At 45.2% G+C, this 20,137-nt stretch overlaps 1 protein-coding gene across 18 annotated transcripts in view; it reads right to left on the bottom strand.

Annotated features, from left to right (window-relative positions):
* Positions 1 to 6,413: 6,413 nt before the first annotated feature.
* Positions 6,414 to 20,137, bottom strand: part of AGAP1 (ArfGAP with GTPase domain, ankyrin repeat and PH domain 1) — a 385,263-nt gene continuing 371,539 nt past the window's right edge. For all 18 annotated transcript variants that reach the window (XM_074595890.1, XM_074595893.1, XM_074595895.1 and 15 more), the window contains 2 exons: positions 8,998 to 9,253; positions 6,414 to 7,982 (listed from right to left, as the gene is read on the bottom strand). In XM_074595890.1, the coding sequence (XP_074451991.1) occupies positions 7,779 to 7,982; positions 8,998 to 9,253 (460 nt within the window). In that variant the 3' untranslated portion in view covers positions 6,414 to 7,778. The remainder of the gene's footprint in view (positions 7,983 to 8,997; positions 9,254 to 20,137) is intronic.

Genomic DNA, 20,137 nt, shown 5'->3' with positions numbered 1-20,137 from the left:
GACCTGAGAGGGGTCAGGATACAGCCCACCCGCGCCCAACTCTGCCGCCCAAAAGCTGTTTTGCCTCGCACTTGGCAAAGCGTTTGGTCTACGCTCAAACCCCGCTGAAGTCGAGAGGTTTAAGGCAGCAGGAGCTGCAGACCCAGGCCCCTGCCATCCCAAACCAGAGTCCAAAGGCGATTCGTGACACAAAACAAGTCCCTGGTGTTTTAAAAGCCACTCCTCTCCCAAATTCCCCTTCGGTTTGTGCACCCACCTATGTAAGCCATCTACAAGTGGAAGATGCTCTTGACATTAAAATAGCAAAAGAGAGCTGGACCGAATGCGTGCGGTCCCCTGGAAACTTGGCATTTCCATGGAGCACAGGGCCGTGCTTTCTAAGGACGGTACATCCTATTTTCCCCCCCGCAATCGCCAAAACGAGCTCTGTAGATTCAACGCTCCTTGGATACATCAGAAAAAACGCTTGGAGGGGTTTTCAACAGCATTCCAAAGAAATTACTTTGTCACAGGCGCAAGAAGGGGAAACTGGAGATCCTCCCACCATCTGCGTGCACCCAACCATGTTTCCGACCATACCTTGCCTAGCTCAGCTCCAGCAAACATCCCTCTCGCCCTGCCAGGCTTGCCCTCTCCCTGCTGATTTCCCCTGGTAGGACTATAAACCGAAAGGAAGGGTAGAAACACCTCTTCGTCACATCTTCCTGGACTACTCGGTACACACAAAGCCTTAGCTGAGGTTTGGGGCTCCCTCACGGCAATATCTTGGGGCCAGAGTTTAATGGCCAAGAACACATGGAGGGAGGGACGAGGAGCTGCTCTCGGGAAGGGACCCACCTTGAGAACGCTCTTCAGAAACATCTCACCACTGTCATCCCCAACGGCCCCGCGAACAGCATCAGGAGCCAAAGCGTCACTGAATCAGCTACAGGAGGGCAGCCCGTTGGTTCCACATTTAAATTCAGCCAGTGAGCTGAGTTTCAAGCACAATTATATTAAAAAAAGGGCCTCTGAGCAGCAAGTCCCCTGTCCTTTCCACCTTCAGCACCTCCTTCCCCAGCGTTTCCCATGATAACACCTCCAGGGCTGGATTTCTTCTCTCAAGCAAGAGGCTACTTCAGTCCCAGTGGAGAAGTTAAAGGTTTTCTGAAGTTAAGAGCTGGGACGGCTCCCCTGAGCCGCCGTAAGCCTGTACATTGTATTCCCGCATCTCTCCATCCTTGAGCCCCATCCTGAGCCTGTCTCCCGCACTCTTGGAAATGTCTGGTCTTACTCAAGTGGGAAACTCGCCCATTTAGAAACATCTAACCGAACATCTGGCTCTAGCTATTGATTTTGATTAATGCGTAAATGTGCGCGCGTACATTCCCACAATTACATACAATTGTATGTAGAGCATATATGCATATATAAGCACACGTATGCACACCAAATGCAAAGCGCGTGTAGTGACCTCCATGTGATACACCGCCTTTACCTTTGGACTCAAACCACCTTGACTGCACTTCACCCACCAATTCAACCCAACTCAACCCCCGGACCTGGGAACTAGTTGCCAAATAACAACCCACCTTCAGCACCAAAACCCTTCCTTGGTCCTGCATGAGCTCGGGGCTTGCCTTCAGCACAGACCAGACCCTAGAGCAAGCTGACTGCTGTGAAGGGTTTTACTCCCTGTACCTTGTCATTCAAGGGGACCAGGAAAGTGTTTTCGGCTACTTCAGTTCTCAGAAACAAAAAAACCCCACCATTCGGTTCTGGAAAACAGGGCATACACAAAAGAGCTGATGGTGCATTCACTGCCAGCAAGCAACATGGTCATCCCAAATGCATGCCATTAGACCTCTGTAAGCTTCCCCCCACCCCCCGCCCCCCCCTCCCCTCCCTTCACATTTTGTACATAACACACAGGTAAAAATTACTAGCTCTGAAGCACTGCAAAATTGTCAATCCTTAGTACTGGAAGCTAAACACACATCCAGAAAGTTCATGGTCAAGAGAAAGCTGAAGCTCTGCCCGTCAACAGAACCAACCGCTACCGCTTGAGTATGCCACAGGGATTTGGGAGATAGGTGGACATACAGAGATGAAGAGGCTAAAATTGCTGAAATGCACAAAGACATTTTTATTTCATCTGCCCACAAGCAAAAGTTCCCCCCCAAACATTCAGGGAACGATTTTGTAAAAGATGGGAGTTAATTCACCCACGTATTGCTGCCACCTAAAATGAAACACGGGGACCAAGAGGACCAGAAGCATATGCCTAGTGATTTGGGGCTTAAGATGTCTCTAAAAAAATTAAAAAAGCAAACCAACCTTTTATGTTCAGAAACATGCAAACCTCCTCTCAAAACATGAACTATTCATAGCTCCTGAAAATCTTGGCCAAACCCCTTCAAACCTCCCTTTAAAACGTGAGACAGATTCAGTCAACTCATGGTAAACTCTCAGGAGATAAGACCACCCGATATTTACTTTAAAAACTGGCCCATGCTAAACAACAAAACCAAACCTAGAATGTCATAACACAACAAATCTACCTACCTACAGCTTTGGATATTTTCCTCTATTAACCTCTATATTTTTTCAAACAGGAGATTATTCTCTAATAAAACCATTCAAACCAACCTTCTTTCTGCCGCTTAGAATTTAAGACGTCAAAACTCATTGCAGAACCTTTTTAATTGGGGGTAGTTTAGTGTTTTTCTACCTTGAAAAGAACTTTAACGTGGAGGTGGGTTTTTTTTTTTGTTTTGTTTGGTTTTTTTGCTAGGCAGCAAACATAAGAACATCCAAAACCGGCTTTCTATGCAATAAATTTTACCCACAAATCACCAAGAATGGAAGGAGATGTTGAACTGAGGATCCAAGACTAATAGCCAGAGATCCCATGTACGCATCCCTGTAGCAGCCACTGGAGGGGGAAACGTAGATGCCGGATGATGAGATGGGAATGAGCAAGTTGTCTCCTATCCAGCCAAACTGCCCCAACGTTTGGTCCCCAACGCTGTCCTCCTTTACCTTGAGTCCCTCCAGCCACCGTGACCATTTGTTCCCTGTTAAGGTGCAAACGCGGCTCCCCGAGACGTTTGGAAAAGGCCCCTTCGGGACCCCCTTGTGAAATCTGTGCTTGTCTCCACTATTACTACTTTACACTAGAAACTACAAATTACTTCATTTTTCCCGATCTCCATACAAATATAAAAGATGAAGCTATCCAAACCCCAACAATCTAATTATACTACATTACAGTGCCAGAGATCATTTCTAATCCCGTATCTGTATTCCCACCTCTACTCCTCTCCCTACGTTACTCAGCTTCCTCTGGCCAGGGGAAATCTCCAAGTGCAGCTATAGCTTTTTTTGCCTAACACACATAATTTAAGGAAACGGGGAAAAGACGGCAAATTAAACAATATTAATGTTTACACAGTTATTATAGACTATGCCCAAATGCTTAAAAAATCCTCTCTACTTTCCTGGAGCTTGCCCAGCTTTCTGAGCAGCACCTAGCCCAGAATATATCAAGATTCTCCAAAACCAGCTTTTCTTCTGCCCCCTTTTAGCAATGAAATTGGAAATCTGGTAATGAGAGCCCTTGGCCAAATCTCTGCACTGTCAGGACCCTGAATTTTCCCAAGCTTAGATCTTCTTTCTTCATGAACAGCGAGGAGAAGTAAACCCCCCTCAACTCCTGGAATATCAAGGGTCAGATCCCAGGTCTGACGCATCCGACTCGTCCCCACCATTCAACAACAGCAGTTAGCTTAAAATAAATAGAAGGAAGTGCTGATGTTAATAGCAAAGGCCGACTTGCTTCTAGTGTTTTAGTTATCATGGATAAAGTGCAACAGTAGGGGGATTTAAAACTATCTGGTGTGATGAAAAGGGTTAAATGAGGGACAAAGAAAATCACAGCCGCAGACTCCATTTTTGGAGAAAACAGCTTTAGCTAACATGTTTCTGCTAGGATTTCTTATTGACTGGATCTCAATTTGTTTTTAATTTGCTCATAACATGCTCAAAGGGCATAAACAGCCTGGCAAGTGGGTTCCATAAAAGCAACGAGAGGGGCTAAACGCGAGATGAAGAACAGAAAACGGATGGGTTAACAGAGCAAAAGCAAGGGGAACGATTCCTGCAGGTTTTCCAAGTGTCAGTATATATTGCCTGTTCCTGCACCTGGACGGCTTCAAGAACATCCTTTGCAAAGTGCAAACACATCCCCTGAAAAGCACGCAGAGCCCGGAAACCTCGGCTCACAACGCCAAGCCCTGCTGGGCTCTAGCCATTAAAGAACATCCTCCATCCTCACTCTCAGCCGTGGTGGGAAGGGGTTTCCCCGGCTCTGCCTCACCATGCCAGAAGGGGGATGGAGTCTATGCTAGCCCCACTTCCGTGCTCAGGAGGTGCCACGCAACTTCTCACAGCCATCCTACCAAACCCACGTAAAAAGGGTATGCTGTAATTCTGCACCCCAAGAGGCTAGGACCCTCGGTGTCTGTTCTCCTGCGGCTGGAGCATCACCAGCTGTAGTGCCAGAGAAGGTCTCTCCTGACTTGGAGAGACGGCGCCAGGTGACCTCCTCTCTTTCAAAGGGATCGCCACTGTGTGCACGACCCGGTATCCTCCCCGCAGACTCCCAAACACTTGGGGGAATTCATCACATAGTCTATGCCACTTCAACATAGGTACCGCCAACGCTTACGTCTCCAAGGGAAAAAAGCACTACGTTTAGGTTAAAAGCAATTGTGTTACAGCCTAATTAAAGTATGAGGTTATTAGTTGGCAAACCCGGATATATAATTTTTCCTATAATACAGTGGAGTTTCCTCCCCTAAAAACATTCTGTAGTTTTTTTCAATGTTCACCTTCAGAAAATTTTTTATGAAAGGAGTGTATATTTCTTCTACCCGAAATCTGCATGACAGCCTGGTTGCCCTTGTTTCTCAAACATCACTCTCAGCTTTGTAAGAGGAAGGTGGCCCAAAGAGGGCATTCAATTATGTACAGAAAATATTTTCAATTAGGAAAAAAAAAAAAAAAAAAGCTCGTAAATGGAATACACATTGAGAACTTAACGGTGGCAAACGTGCCTACCACATATTTGAAACAGTGGACTTAGTTTTCGGATAAAAATGCCCTTGACGCTCCCAGGGGAACAGCAGGCAGCTATAGCACCTCTGGGACCACGAGCCGCGATTCCTGAATCCCTGCTGTGTCCCGCTCCCCCCCCCCGCCCCGGGTAGGGGTGCAAAGCTTGTAAGCACCAAGACAGAGTGGGCTTCACAGCATCCCCTTCAGCTGCACGTGAGACGGGTTGTCCCGTTGCGGAAGGACCACCCGTCAGTACCAAAGATCAGGAAGCTGCACGGGAATGATGGAGAAATAGCAATTCTAAACAGACACCCTTCCTCGACTTAAAAAAATAAAAAAATAAAATAAAATTTAAAATTATCCCAGTACGAAGAGAATCAGCTGTAGCCTTACTCTGACGCAGCCAGCTTAGGCTGGTTGAAGAAAGATTCCCTCCCCCCCACATAGTCAAAGGTCTATACAGTAACAAAGTACAAAACAAGAACACCACCGAATAGGAAAAGCTGGTCAATATTCTCGCGCTTCCACCTTGAGGCTCACTTTCCTTCCACAATTTGATGATTTTACATCAAAACCATAATTTTCCGATTTTTTTTTTCCTTAAGATAATCAGATTCTGTTCTTTTTCCTTCACGTTTTGTCCACATAGAGTTTTCTTTAGCAATGGCTACGCTCCTGCCATTTGTGTGCCAAATGAAATCCAGAGCCCCAAGGAAGAGCACCACCGAAGGCTTGGGAAATACGTATGAGCAGGTAGATTTGCAAATTACTATGCGGTGTGCACCTCACTGCCTTCACATAATTGCTCCTTTGCCATTGAATTCAGTTGAGTTTTCAACTTGCTCCGTGATATACCCTTCCCCCGCTTCACATTGCCATATGCCACTTAAAAAAAAAAAAAAAAAAAAAAAAAAAAATATCACTTTTCCGCCTGCCAAAAACCGTACAAGCCTGCGTCCCTGCGCCAGAATCCTATCGCCTTGAAAACAGGAGAAGCTGGGATCTGCCCGGTAATACCAAAATAATCAAATCGAGTATTAAAACTTGGAATTCAAATGAACTGTCCAGGCTACTTTCACAAGCCATTTTTCTTCCCGAAAGCAGCCAAGTTGGGAGTCAAGCGCAGCCATGTCCTGCCCGCCACGGTGAAGGCTATCAATTCTGAACTTAATCAAATCTGATCTTCCCCCAGCCAGGCTAGGGCTTTTTGTCTTGGCTTGTGAAAGCTTTGTGTCTTCTGGAGTAAAATATATTTACAGCGCTGAGAAACAGCCTCTTTTGCCTTTCTAAAAGGTCTTGTACATTTTTTTTTTTTTCCGTGCCAAACGTGCCACAATCTCCTTCTGATATGTTCCTCAAAGGCTTGTGATGGAAACAAGAGTTCACTGCTGGGAATATTTTCAGCATACAATGATCTGTAACCCACAGATCCTAACTAGTTGCACATTATTTAGTTCACATCCATTATAGTTTATAAATTAACAGAGATGTCATTTTCTGTACAAAAAAAAAAAAAATCGATGCATATTTACGTTTTTTTTTTATTCAAATAGATTTTACATACATATAATCTAGAGACACAATACAAAAATCTGTATAAGTTAGGCAATGCATCACAGGAGTGACCAAAAACTCAACACATTTACCTTGGCAAAATGACAGAATCTATTTCTGCTGGCTGAAAAAAATATTAGCCTTTAATGCATTTATTAATTTCACTAAACCTACTTGAAATGTTTTTCCTTAGCGGTATTCATTATTCCTTTTTGTGTTTCATAGTTACTCTTATTTATTTTTTCCATTTTGTTTTTACACCAAGGAGACTGCAGTCAAATAACACTCAGCAACTCATTTCCTCTCTTTGGACTGAAAAATTAAACAGATACTAAATTATGACAGTGAATTTAGAAAGGAGGGCTCCAAGGGGTTGAAAGAACATGTCTGAGATAATATGATGCTTCTAAGAATATTGCAATCACATCCAAGCAATCACCGAAGCGTGCCATGTAACTACCTCCTCAGCTAATATGCTTTTTTCTCCGTGATGACTAATCATGTTCTATTAAACAGCGGTAATGCTGGAAGAACTCAACTATACAAGTGTAATGAAGCCAGTATTCTCCCCGGACAGATTAGCTACAACTGATTTGACACATACCATCATAGGAGCTTCAAACCTGACAAACTCTGTGCTTGCTTCTGATTTATGCCGTCAAGCTCTTCAGAGAAGAGAATGAAATCCAGGCGTCGCGTTTGGTAGAGGTGAAATGTACTGATGTGCTTAACTGTCAGTTATGGAAAGTCACCATCTCTCCTTCCTTCTTCTCTCGCTCGCCTCTCCCTCCGCCCCTTCCCTCCGCACTCGGGGAGCCTGCGTCCCCCCCGCCGGGGACGACCGCTCTCCCATGGTCCTGGTGCCACGCGCGGCGTGTCCTGCTCAACCCACGCGCTCTCGCCCGCTTGTTTCCATCACTTGAGAGCTGTCACTCAAACAACTGCTTTCCCTGCAGCCCCTTTTGCTCCTTCTCATCCCCTTGTGCCGTTTCTGGATGGGACAGGGATGTACCAAAGGGAAAAGGGAAAAGGAGAGTTACCAGACTCACAGAGCAGAACTGTGATGGGGATGGAGGAATATGAGGCTGCGGATGTAATTCAGGTCAGCGAATACATGAGTGAGCTCCTCAGATGATGGTGGGCATCCTTCCGCTGCTGTTGTTCCGGTTATTGTTCTTCCTGGACAAGTTTGGAGTGGCCATGAGGACGAAGCGCTCATCGGGGCAGCCATACTGGAGGAGAACGTCAATGCACTCCTGGCTGGAGGCCTGCCGGGCGTAGGCCAATGCTGTGTTTCCATGGGCATCACGTGCCATCACATCGACGCCATACTATGGAAAGAAGAGATGTGTTGTTGGAAGCTGCGGTGCCAACAGAGCATTAAACTGGAGGGAGCAGACTGGGGACAGACTGGTTTGAATGTGACTGAGGATGGGGAGAGGGAGAAGAGAGCAGGCAGGACACCAGCCTGACAACATGAGCAGTACCGAGTCACATGGGCTCCTCTGTACAAGAGGGACATTGAAGTGCTGGAGCGTGTCCAGAGGAGAGCTACCAGGCTCATGAGGGGTCTGGAGACCAGGTCACATGAGGAGAGGCTGAGGGAGCTGGGCATGTTTAGCTTGGAGAAGAGGAGGCTGAGGGGAGACTTCATTGTCCTCTACAAATTCCTGAAAGGAGGGTGTAGAGAGGTGGGTGTTGGCCTCTTCTCCCAGGTGAATAATGACAGGACCAGAGGGAATGGTCTGAAGTTGGGGCAGGGGAGGTTTAGATTAGATATCAGGAAGAATGACTTTACTGAAAGAGTGGTCAGGCACTGGAACAGCCTGCCCAGGGAGGTGGCTGAGTCACCATCCCTAGAGGTATTTAAGAAACGTCTAGATTTGGCACTTCAGGGCATGCTCTAGTGGCAGAGATCGTGGGTTGGTTGGTTGTGTTTTTTTTTTTTTTTGGTGTGTGTATGGTTGGACTCGATGATCAAAATGGTCCTTTCCAACCATGAAGATTCTATGATTCTATGACATATGTAAATGTTTCTACAGGGAGAGGCTCATGTGTGGAACAGAATTTGCCATGTCGGTGTTTCAAACAGGTGCTAGGGAAACCTCTCCTTCCTCATTTCCTACGCTCTCCTTTACTTTCCATCGACTAGGAGCAGACAGGCAGAAATACACTTTTTTATCACATTGCTCTTTTGAGAGCACGCAATGAGGAACACCTAGACTTGGGACACCAGCAAAGGCTTTGTGGAACTCGCAAGTAGGAGGTTTGGGACATCCTGCTGAAGGACACAGCCAAGCGAAAGCCAACCCACTCAGCCCCCTTGCCTGGGCACCAAGTACTTACCCAAATCAAGAGCTGCACTAATACCACATTTCCTTTCCTGCATGCCAAGTGGAGGGCAGTACGCCCATCACCGTCTCCGCAGGTCTCGTTCACCTCTTCCCGGGTCCCATGGGCAAGGAGCAGGATGACTGTCCGCAAGTCCTCCTCAGCTGTAGCCCTCAGTAGATGCTGGCCCAGAGAAAGCTCCAGGCACTGCAGCGGGGCAAGGAAGAGCTTCTGCTCGTATTTCGCACGTATCCAGCGCTCTTTTTCTTCCCTAGAGAAGTCAAAGGAGATAATGTCACACTGACATGGTTTCACAGCCTCTAAATGGCGGCATTTTGGCTATCGGTGTGCTAACAAACAGTGGTTAACCAAAAAGAAAATTATTCTCCCTTCAAATTTTTGGCAAGAAAGACCCCGTAGAAACAGTTCATCCAAACCTTATCTTTGCAGTGATATTTGCGTCACCCGTCTCATCATTACCGAGCCTTATTATTGCAATGTCTGAGATCCCCCACGGCAGACGCCGTGAGCGTGGAGTCGTAAGATCACAACAGCCAGGAGGTCTTAAACCCCCCTGGACTTCCCTGAGGGCTGGCAGGAGGTCAGTGCAAGAGCCTTCACCATTGTGAAGACCAAAGACAAATCAGGCAGCCTGGTTCCACGTTAGGGTTAAGGTGGGCTGCAAAATACATCACAGAAAATGCACCAAATTTCTGTATCTAAGACCAAAAGTGACCAAACACCTGGGCTTCCATTTTCAGGTGGGAGCCTTGCTTGCAGGGGTGCCTTTTCCTTCTGCAAGCGGAGCAAGGCTTCCAATGCAAAAGGCATATGGACGGTTCCTCTGTTTGTTTTTCCAAAACACAAACCACCAAAACAATACTTTGAAGCGCCATTTCCTCCTGATACGTCAAAGAACTATCAAAAGCTTCCTGGATGCTATTAGGTTACGGGATAACAAGGACTACAAACAAGTCTCTCAACTCTCCATTAAAAAAATTACCATACAATTATGTGATCTAAGAGATCTAGCCCTAGACAAAGTCCCATTTAGAGGTACCTCAGGTGATCTGTCCAGCCTGTGAAAACCATATACATCACCTAAGCCAGGCGACTCGTTACTGGTGACAGATCTTCTCCCCTGGAGTACAAAAGGCAAAGCTCTGTTTACGCCTTTCAGCCCTGTTTACACTACTCCCAGTAATCTAGTGTCAGGTTAGCCCTAATCTGTTTTTAAATACTTATGTAAACAGATCCTTCCAACAGCAAATCTGGATTAGTTTTGCATCATTTCCTGGTACATGTGGAGTGACCTTGCTTTGACCTCCCTGGATGCTTTCAGGCCCGGCTTCCCAAAGCATCCGCTTCTCTGCCCCACCGCAATCTACCTTACAAACAGGTCCACCAGGGCTTTTTTTTTTTTGCCTTTTTTTTTTTTTTCCCCCTCCCCAGAGAAAAAAAGTGCAAACAGAAAATTAACACAAAGAGCGCTTCCTTTAAATCAAACCTCTGAATGACTCTGGCGAGCTAAAAGACACACCAAAAAGCCCCACATTTGGGGAGATGCAAATTAACCTTTGATGGCAGGATCTGATAAACAGAGTATCATTTCATGTATTCCAGATGGAGAGGAGGAAGAAAAAGACTTCTGATACTACTGCATCTTTAATTCGTGGTTTTTGCATTTGTATTTTTTTAAGGTAAAAAAACCCCAAACCAAAACCAGTGCCATGAGGAGGATAAAGTAACACATATGCAATTATTTACAATAAAATGGGCATTCTTGTCACACTGCAACAGTTCCTAGCTCCAGTATCCATCTAGAGTACCTTCAAGAAATTTTAGCAAACATTTAATGTTTTTCAAACGCTTATAGAGGTATTGAGAGTATAACCAATATATCCAGTACGTGTTTAAAACGTGGCAGACTGAAAAATGAAGTGATTCAACCTGCGCTGTTTTACAACAGAGGCACCCATCAGGGCTTAGGGAATTTATTTCTCATACGCCCATACGTCCTAAAGGCAAAATACACCTCAGACACATAACTAATAACATTTTTTTAGACTAGTCAAGAGTCTGCAAATGAATTTCCCCTCTCCCCCAGACCATCTCTTGAGCGATAGTAACTTTTGGCTCCCATCAGAGCAGTGGTTGCTGCAAACACCGTCACTTAAGCAGAAGTGCCTTTCTGTTTAGAAATCTACCCGGTTTACACAAGTCTCCTTCCACTCCTAATTAATCTCAAACCTTAATAATAATAAAATGGTATGTAGCAAAACAGAGATGGTAAGCGCCAAGTTCAGGCGGTGGCTTTCAGAGCTTTAGGCTGCCGGTTTACAAATTCATCAGCACGAATTTCCCATGTGTCACGGGAGCAGCACAAAGGCAGGTCAGACTAGGCAAGGCCGCAAGAGAGCGGGACAGACACTAACGACCCAGTCCTGCTCGGGTTTATCCTACTGTCTCAAAGGGCTGAGAAAAGAACAGAAAACCCCTTTGAAAAATAAATCTAACAGGGAGGGGAACACACTGCCACCTGCATCAGTGATGGAGAGGATGCACATGGTCATAGAATGGTTCGGGTTGGAAGGGACATTAAAGATCACCCAGTGCCACCCCCTGCCCTGGGCAGGGACACCTCCCACCAGCCCAGGTTGCTCCAAGCCCCGTCCAACCTGGCCTTGAAACCCTCCAGGGATGGGGCAGCCACAGCTTCTCTGGGCAACCTGGGCCAGGGGCTCACCACCCTCACAGCAAAGAACTTCTTCCTGAGATCTAATCTAAATCTACCCTCCTTCAGTTTGAAACCATTACCCCTCGTCCTATTGCTACACTCCCTGACAAAGAGTCCCTCCCATGGGGTCCCCATAAGGTCCTTCCTGAAAGCACTCTCTTGCAGTATGATCAGGTAACCCGTAAATGCTCGGCATTAATGCTGACGGTATGCTCTGGCCAGGAATCATCCCTTCACCGGAGGAGATCTGCTGGAGAGCCGGGCAGCAGGTAAGAAGATGTTGTGTCCCTCAGGAGACGCTCAGCGGCACGGCTGGCCAGAGCAGGGCCCTGCAGCCAGCAGCAGGCTGTGCCACTGGGCTACGTTCACCTAAAAATCCAACCTTCGCACGTGGTTATTTTACCTCACTTCAGTTTCCCTTTCCAGAAAGCCCACCTTATTTTTCTTGACCGCGCAAGGCACCAAATGACTTGATTCATTAAGGCCCAATTCTACCTTTGGAATCACATTAAGGGTCGTGGTGGGAACAGAGCAAACGCTTTATACAAAAATAAATGTGTTTTAAAAGCCTCAGACATTTGGGGGCAGCACGTCACTGACATCGACTATCAAATGAGATTTAGATCTTATTCAGCTGTACAAACTGGGCACAAGAAAGATACGTCATTCGCATTTTCTGGCAGAAAACAAAACTTTATCATGGAGGTAGGAGGAAAAGCGTGCTCGCCCATGTCTCACAGACAGCCACAATGTAGAGGGACTGTTTTTGAACGAGTACCTAGAAAGCCAACGTCCATGGACATCCTCCCTCCACCTCCAGCACAAACCACTTCATTTTGAATGGGAAGCCCCGTGAGCTCCACCGCTCACATTCATCTTAGAAATCCCGACAACAAGACATAAATACTGTAATTGTTGCTCTGATGCCCCAATTTCACTTCTGGGATCCACAGCTTGTCTTGCTTGAGGTTTCATTTCCCCCAAGGAAGGCCAGTCCAAGAGCAGAGTTGTCAGCAGTAGATCACTTAACCTCATTGCCGTTCCCTGGAGGACCACTGTTCACATCCCCTGTTAGCTAATGAGCTAAAAAATGAATTATTGGAGCGGTCAGCAATAAGCAGGAAGAGGAGGCACAGTGTTTCATTTCAGCCAGCGCTGACATACCTTTAAATAAATCAACTGAATAAGAGTACGAGGAAATGTGAGGGAGAGCAACTAATCAGGAGAAAGACGCCGAACCAATCCCTAAAAATAAAGGAAATGTACATCGGCTAGTAAATATTTCCCTTGTTTGCTTCCCTTAGCTGTAATCCTGGTAACTTCCACTCTAAATGACCCCCTCACCACCAGAGACTTTCAAGACAAGCTAAAACAAGACTCTTTTACTGAACTTTTAAAATCCAGCAGAGTCCTTTTCTCAGGACCAGATTAAAGTGAGTGTTAAAGGAGAGGCTACATCATCATGTGCTCATACAGTCCCGTTACGATACGGTCTTTTTAAAAGCCGGGTAGACATAGCGCTTAGAGATACGGTTTAGTGATCGTTTTTGTCAGAGTTACATTGATGGTTGGACTCGGTGATCTGAAAGGTCCCTTCCAACCTCGGTGATTCTATGATTCTATACCTAATGCTAGAGAATGTGTGAGCTGCCTCTTCCTCAGATCTACTAAAATGACTTCTCTCTTCTTCAGTGACCATGCTAGCTGCTATTTTTTCAACGCATGTGCATAACGGACTAATAGATTATAAAGAAACTTAAGAGTTTCTTTATAATCCTAAATAAAATTGAGAGAAAGCAAAAAATAGAGGTATAAGATCAGACTTTCTTTGAGCCTCTTATCTCTGAAGCTGTGCATTCAAAGCCAGACTGCTGATCCAAACTTCACACAAACAATACATACACATATATTTAGCCCTTATACAAGGGCCAAATACAACGGAGTAAGATGGCAAAATACCCTGTGGTACCAGGAGAGGAATAAGCCACTAAGCCTTGGACAAAAAATACCACCAAGCTCTTTGCTCTTGCAGGAGTCTCCATCACTAGTGAACGCTAAGCACACACACTGGTGTGAATAACAAAATCTCTGCCACGGCAGTGGTACCCTACATAGGTAAAAGGTTATTAGAAACAGATGAAAATTTCAGTTCTCAGTTTATTTTGATCTAATTAGGTGCTTGCTTCTCAAGATAATGTCCAATTATTTAAATTACTCTGCCAGCCACATCACATTGTTATTATCTGGAAACATAAATACTGGGCACTGTAAGGGGGGAGGGCTAACTAGGTAGCATGACAGAATATAAAAAGCACATTTGCTTAGAGCACGGCTTCGCTCCAGGAGCTACGCTGCGTTCTCCACTTGAGGGTTTGCACCAGAGATGCTCATTTAGGAGCCCATGTCCTACAGAGCTCAGCCCCGTAGAGTGCATCGTGTGGCTCTCCCACCTCGGTTAAACGTGTGGGGTTTTACACTGGACAAATCCAAGCAGGAACCACGTCCCGCTGGTATCGACTCTCCATCCTACCCCTCCTCGACTCTCCATCCTACTCCTCCTCGCTCCTGCCCACCCTGCCTTCAATTTCCTTTGCCTCTCACATATACTTGGCAGAGAGGCATGCAAGGCAAACACGAAAAGGATATGCAGGGTGGAAATAAAAGCCATGTTCACACGGCGACTCAGAATTGATTGTGGAGGCAACAGCATGTGGATGGAGAGACTGAGAACTTGCCATCAAATTCAACAGCTCCAGCGCAAGAGCAGCTCTGTTCTTAGCAAAGTGATAACAAGGATGACAAAAATGTTGTGTCACTTGCTTGTTCTCTGAAATGACTCACCGTTTGTTAAAAGGCTCTATGAAATTTTGAAAGGTTGCATTAAAAACATAATGGACAGCAGGTATTTACCACGGCAGAGCACTGATTTCCTGCAATCAGAAATACTGAACAGGTTTGGTACCGGCATTTTGAAGTTTTAACCTTCACGCTTCTGACAACACTAAAAAGCTCTTGAAATTTTTTATCTTTTCTTCTCTCTTGCTAAAGAAAATAATTCTCTAACTGTGGAGGCCTCTAAATGGTCTCTCTAGTGTTGCCATGCACGTGCTGTGCCCATGTGTTGCCATTTCTGGTTGCTCACTGAAGTACAACCATTTAACGCAGTAGTAACCTGGCCAGCTCAGCAAGAGCACTGCCAAATTTTCTCTCCTGTTGGCCAGCTGACAAGGTTAATGTGTCTCTTCCAAGAAAATTAAATAAATCTAAGCCCCGTACCTCCCAAACTCCTGGAGAGTCCCAGAATGTGTCATTAGCTTTGTGGTCCAGCATGCAAGAAGCATGCATCACCTAATGACCAGCGCTGGGCAGCTGGTTGTGCCAGGGTTTGCCATTTAAACAAACCCCTTTGCGATGACCCGGCGTTTATCCGATAAACCGCATGGCTTTGGATAGAGTCGGCCATGCGACGTTGGGATGGGTGAAAGAGAAACATCGGGGTGGGGGGAGAGACAGGACTGAAATGTTGGGAAAGGTTCACGATGTTTTTAATTGCAACTGGCAAAGGGGGGAGAAGAAGAGAAGGCGAGAAGAAAGGGCTAGCAGCAAGGAATTTCCAAAGTGTCTTCCTGCCCCAAGCAAAGCAGGAACTGGGAGGAGAGGCATGGAAGAGGAGCTGGGAACAATATGCTGAGAAAACACAGGGGCTTCCTCTCTCTGCAGGAGAAGACCCCACTCTATTGCAAAGTAAGTGCTTAGCAGTTGACTGCTTCCTAGCATGCATGCCTTCTCTCCCCAGCTGCGTTGCTAAGGGGGAAGGCGCACAAGCCCACCGGGGATATATAAGTCCCCGGCAAACAAGAGGGCTCCAGACAGCAAACAAAGACCGATGGGCATTTATTCCTTAATTATGAAAAGCTTTTAAGGAACAGGCCACTGTAAATCCCGCCTGCCGAGGAAAAGGAGGCAAAGGACCAAGATTTATGTGCGCTGGGGCAAAGAGGAAATAAATATCTCCCTGGCTCCTGATCAATATTATGAGTATTTTGCCAACCTACAGGGTGTTTTATGAGCTGTAAGGACAGAAAGGGATCATTAATAATTAAATAAAGTCAACCTATTAAGCTTATTACTTCTTAGAAGTTAAACATCCCTGACGGACGAAGGGCAGCCCTATAGGAAAGTTGCAGATAAGCCAACCTGCATCTTGTCCTGGCCTCTGCACCAGGGCTCTCCAGGTGAGCAGCGCAGTAACCCAGCTGGGAAATTATTTAATTACTGTCTTTGCCGGGGGAAGTTATCTGGCTGACGACAAAGTTCAACCCGCTGTCAAACCTGCCAAGTTTTGTCCATCAGCCAGGAGGGGCAGAGGGAGACAATCCAGTGCTGTAGAAATATTCCGAATTCAAGATACTTCTCCTACCACCAGACCTATTCAAGCAACCAAGACAAAATATCGGCCCCAAAAGACAGGAATAAAGTCGGTTTCCCATCAGAAGCATGCCCAAAGCCCCTCGCACCGTCAGGGAGCTGTTTTCTGAAGCCCACAGGTCAGGATCTTCTCCACCATTAGCTCTACTACTACATTTTTCAGTTTTCCTTTTATACCTGTGTGTATAAGGAGGAAAAAAAAAAAAAAAAGCCCTACTGAGCATGACGGACAGAGATCGCTCATACGTGCAAAGCTGAATGTGCTTCTCAAATTAATCACGTCTTGCATGACACTTACCGGTATAATCGTAATTTGGATTCAGCGGAGCTTCTCCACTTTCTTTGCCCTCTCTTCTGACAGCATCCCCTGACACAGGGCTCCAAAATAGCTGTTATTGCTGCACATCTAGGTTAGCCTTCCAGTCATGCCACAAAGTAACCAGCAGCTCTCCCTTAGGTGTTAAGACACCTGCAGGATTTATTACTGCACAACATTAATTACCAGCCTGGCCGAGACATCAAGGTTTACGGATTTCAGGCTTTTTTAGATAAATATCCTGCAATTGTGGGCCCTGATATATCACATAGAATTGCAGCAAACTTATGTTCTCATTGCACAGCATTCAATCTAATAATTTTTAAGGTATACTGGATAAAATATATCACATCTGAGGTTGATGCTGTATAAAGTTAAGCAAAAGCTACGTGACGTACAACGGTAGGGAATACTGCAGATACTGAGAAAAGGCTTATTAAGTTGAGAATAAAGAACGTAAGTGTGACAACTGTAAGCCCGGCAAGCTGGTTAAGTCTTTTCTCAACACAAATCCGAGCTTTTTTTTGTTCCGTGCAACTATGTGAAATGAAAAGAGTCCCTAGAGATTTAACAAAAAGCCTGAAGAATGCCACAAATTGTACTTTCCCCCCCCAAAAGCCCCGGAATTTTTTTTAAACAGCATTGCCAGCAATGTTTAGGAGGAAAAAAACCCGAACAATGGTGAACTCTACGGATTTTTAACACTTAGCTTGGTGAAAACAATTAAAAAAGCACTGTGAACAGCGGAGGAAGATGGGTTTCTGTTAAGATGTGCAAGGAGAGACCTTATGAGAATCTGGAATACAACAGCCATGAATCAGTGCTCCCTTCCACCCACCCTCTGCTGACCAACAGAAGAACTACTGAGTTCACGATCCCATTCCTTTGACCTAGATATTGATGTACAAGCATATACACATCCATGGAAAATTTAAATCACTGTGCTGGCTACCAAAAACCAAGGCTAATAAGTGAGTTATCAAGGTGTGGTTCTACGTACAGCCATGGATGGCTTCCATTTTTTGGGTAGTCAACCTCAACACTCGGGCATACTACAAATATAACCCAAAAAAAGCCAAAGGTTGCTCTACAACGGCTGCATGAAAATGTTAAAAGCCAAGGAGTATATTTGCTTCTTGCTTGTTTTCAGTAATACAGATACATATACACGCAGAGTACAGTAACTGCAAACATGCACCTAATGCATTTCATTATTCACGTGTAACCGTATTTAACCTGATGCCTTAAGTGTATAAATCAAATTGCACCGTGCCAGTACCTAAACACTGGAAATTTCAGTTTACAGTCTGACATACAGTCACTCAGTTTAGAAGATTCCATTAACTTGCAATTTGTTAACACTAATTTTCTCCTATAGGAAGGCTATACTTAACGCAATGTTATTTTAAATATAGCTCAAGAAATCATTACATACCTTCTTCCCCCCTTCTAAGGAAAAAATATGAAAAGTGCATTTGAAATCAATTTTCACACAAAACATGGAAGTAGTTTTGAACTGATAACGGAGCTAAAAATGAAACGTGTTGTGGAAATGAAGGTAGTCTGTTATTTTGGTTATTTATGTTTTAAAATCTGTTTCTTTTCACCCCAAACCAGGCTCGTGCTTTCATATTCATATTAGAGGAAGCTCTTGTACAGTATTCAAAGGCAGCGGTGGGGAGAAGTGACATACAAATATTTCAATGCATAAATCTCAATAATCTGTGCCAGGTGAGAGACGGAGCGAGGTCGCCAAGTGAGGTTCCCACAGACCCTGAGTAATGTGGCATGTAACAGGGACGTCCATCAGCGCCGCGCTTCCCGGCAGCTCCTCCCGCGCTGCCACTATCACAGCGCATTAAGGATACCATAACAGTCGCTGATGTGATCTGCTTTGGAACATATCACATCATAAACAGATGAGAGAAGAGAAATGGAGCTTTTCCTCTGCTCATCACGCTGTAAAGTCAAGAAGCAGCATAACTATGAGTGCACCAATGCCTTATAAATAATGAGAGAGGGGGGGAAAAACCCTCCCAGGTCTACCCAAAGGGCTGACAAACTTGCGGCGTAGAAATTAAAGAGATCTCAAATGAGAGCTTCCTTAGCACAGAAAGGTGGCTTCGATGATCCAAAATGGAAAAAATACGTTGAGGGCTGCAGAAGGGGAACGCAATCCTTACCCGAGGATCAGGCACTGGAAGAGGACAGTCTAATTGTAACACTTCATAAAGACCTTAAAAGAATTTTCTTGACAATTTTGATCCTTTTGTTACCAATAACTCCTGAGCAAGCCTATAGTTTGGTTTGCAAGGAACAACAAAAGCCCTTTCAGGGGGCTTTAATATTACCTTAATTCCAGCAGAAGCAATAAGGTGATACTCTGGAGTATTTGGAAAAAAACACCCCAACATTACACTGAATTTATATAAGACATAAAAGAGAAAATACAAGTAATAAACATTGTATTTGAGCATAGACTGTGAAGAAAAACACATTTGGAGCGGCAAGCAAATAAAAACAAATGCCCGCTCCGCGCGAGTCAGCAGTGGAAGGCAGGGATGTTTGCAGCAGCAGGTTTCGAGGGCTGGGAAGGACCTGGACCATCCCTGCGGGCAGCATTTCTGTGACCCACCTTCTTCAGATGCTTACAGGGACCTCTCCGCTGTCCAACTCTCCCCTCACCTTCCAACGTCTCCTCATCGGCAATTCCAATATATCCCCTACCCTCGTCTTCCTCTTCGACACATCTTCCCTTCTCCACCAACACACCTTTGCCTGTTCCACTACACGACCTCTAATGGTTAATTCTTCAGCTGCTTTGGTCACCTCTTCCATCTCACTGATGCTAAGGACTCTACAGAAATTGGGAACGCCATCAGACTCTTCCATTAGTTGCATTTTTTTAATGACTATTTCCATTTAGTAAAAACGATGCCTGTCTTGGCAAGTTAGATCTCCTGAGGTATTTCCTCCATTCCGCAAGTGATGAGACTTCCCTCTACCTCAGTTTTAGTGGGCTGCAGGTGTTTGATCCCCTTCTGAAACCACAAACGATAATGAGTTTAAAAAAGGCTGATGGTAGATCAGCTCGCATTTCTGAAAAAGCAAAGGAGGTGAAGAATTAACTTGAGTAACTAAGACTAAAAAAAGAAACAGACTTGAGGGAACCTCAGCAGTCGACATCTCCAGAAATCCATGAGGTTTCCTCTGTACCTAAGAAATGAAACCTCCGCGTTGGTTTTTTGTTTGCGTATTTTCAACAACGGGACACACCACATTGCGGTTGCCCAAACGTGCCACAAAAGGTGAGATCAGGAACGGACTCAGCTTTCAAAAGACACTTGAGTGCTGAAGTACTTCAGAAGCATTTCTAATTGCGCACCTCTGCCTATTAATCACTTGCAAACCTTTAGGCTTTTATGATTTACAAGCCATACGGTTGGTGCTTAACAGTGGGAAACCCGCATAAAACCTGACAGCAAAGAAAATCCGTACCGGAGACACCTGCCAAAAGTGACAGCAAGTTCCACTTGGAAAGCACCTCAGGAGAGAAGTGTCCAGAGATTTAAAAGCCCCGTGCCAGAATTAAAGAATTAAAGCCTCTTGCCCAAGTGCTCCCAGTGCATAAGTGCCCCCCCTCTTTCAGCTACTTCCCTGCAAATCTCTCTTCA

Source organism: Larus michahellis, chromosome 7 (genome assembly GCF_964199755.1).
Source record: "Larus michahellis chromosome 7, bLarMic1.1, whole genome shotgun sequence".
In the NCBI taxonomy this organism is placed as follows: Eukaryota; Metazoa; Chordata; class Aves; order Charadriiformes; family Laridae; genus Larus; species Larus michahellis.
This window is presented reverse-complemented; position numbering and strand designations above follow the sequence as displayed.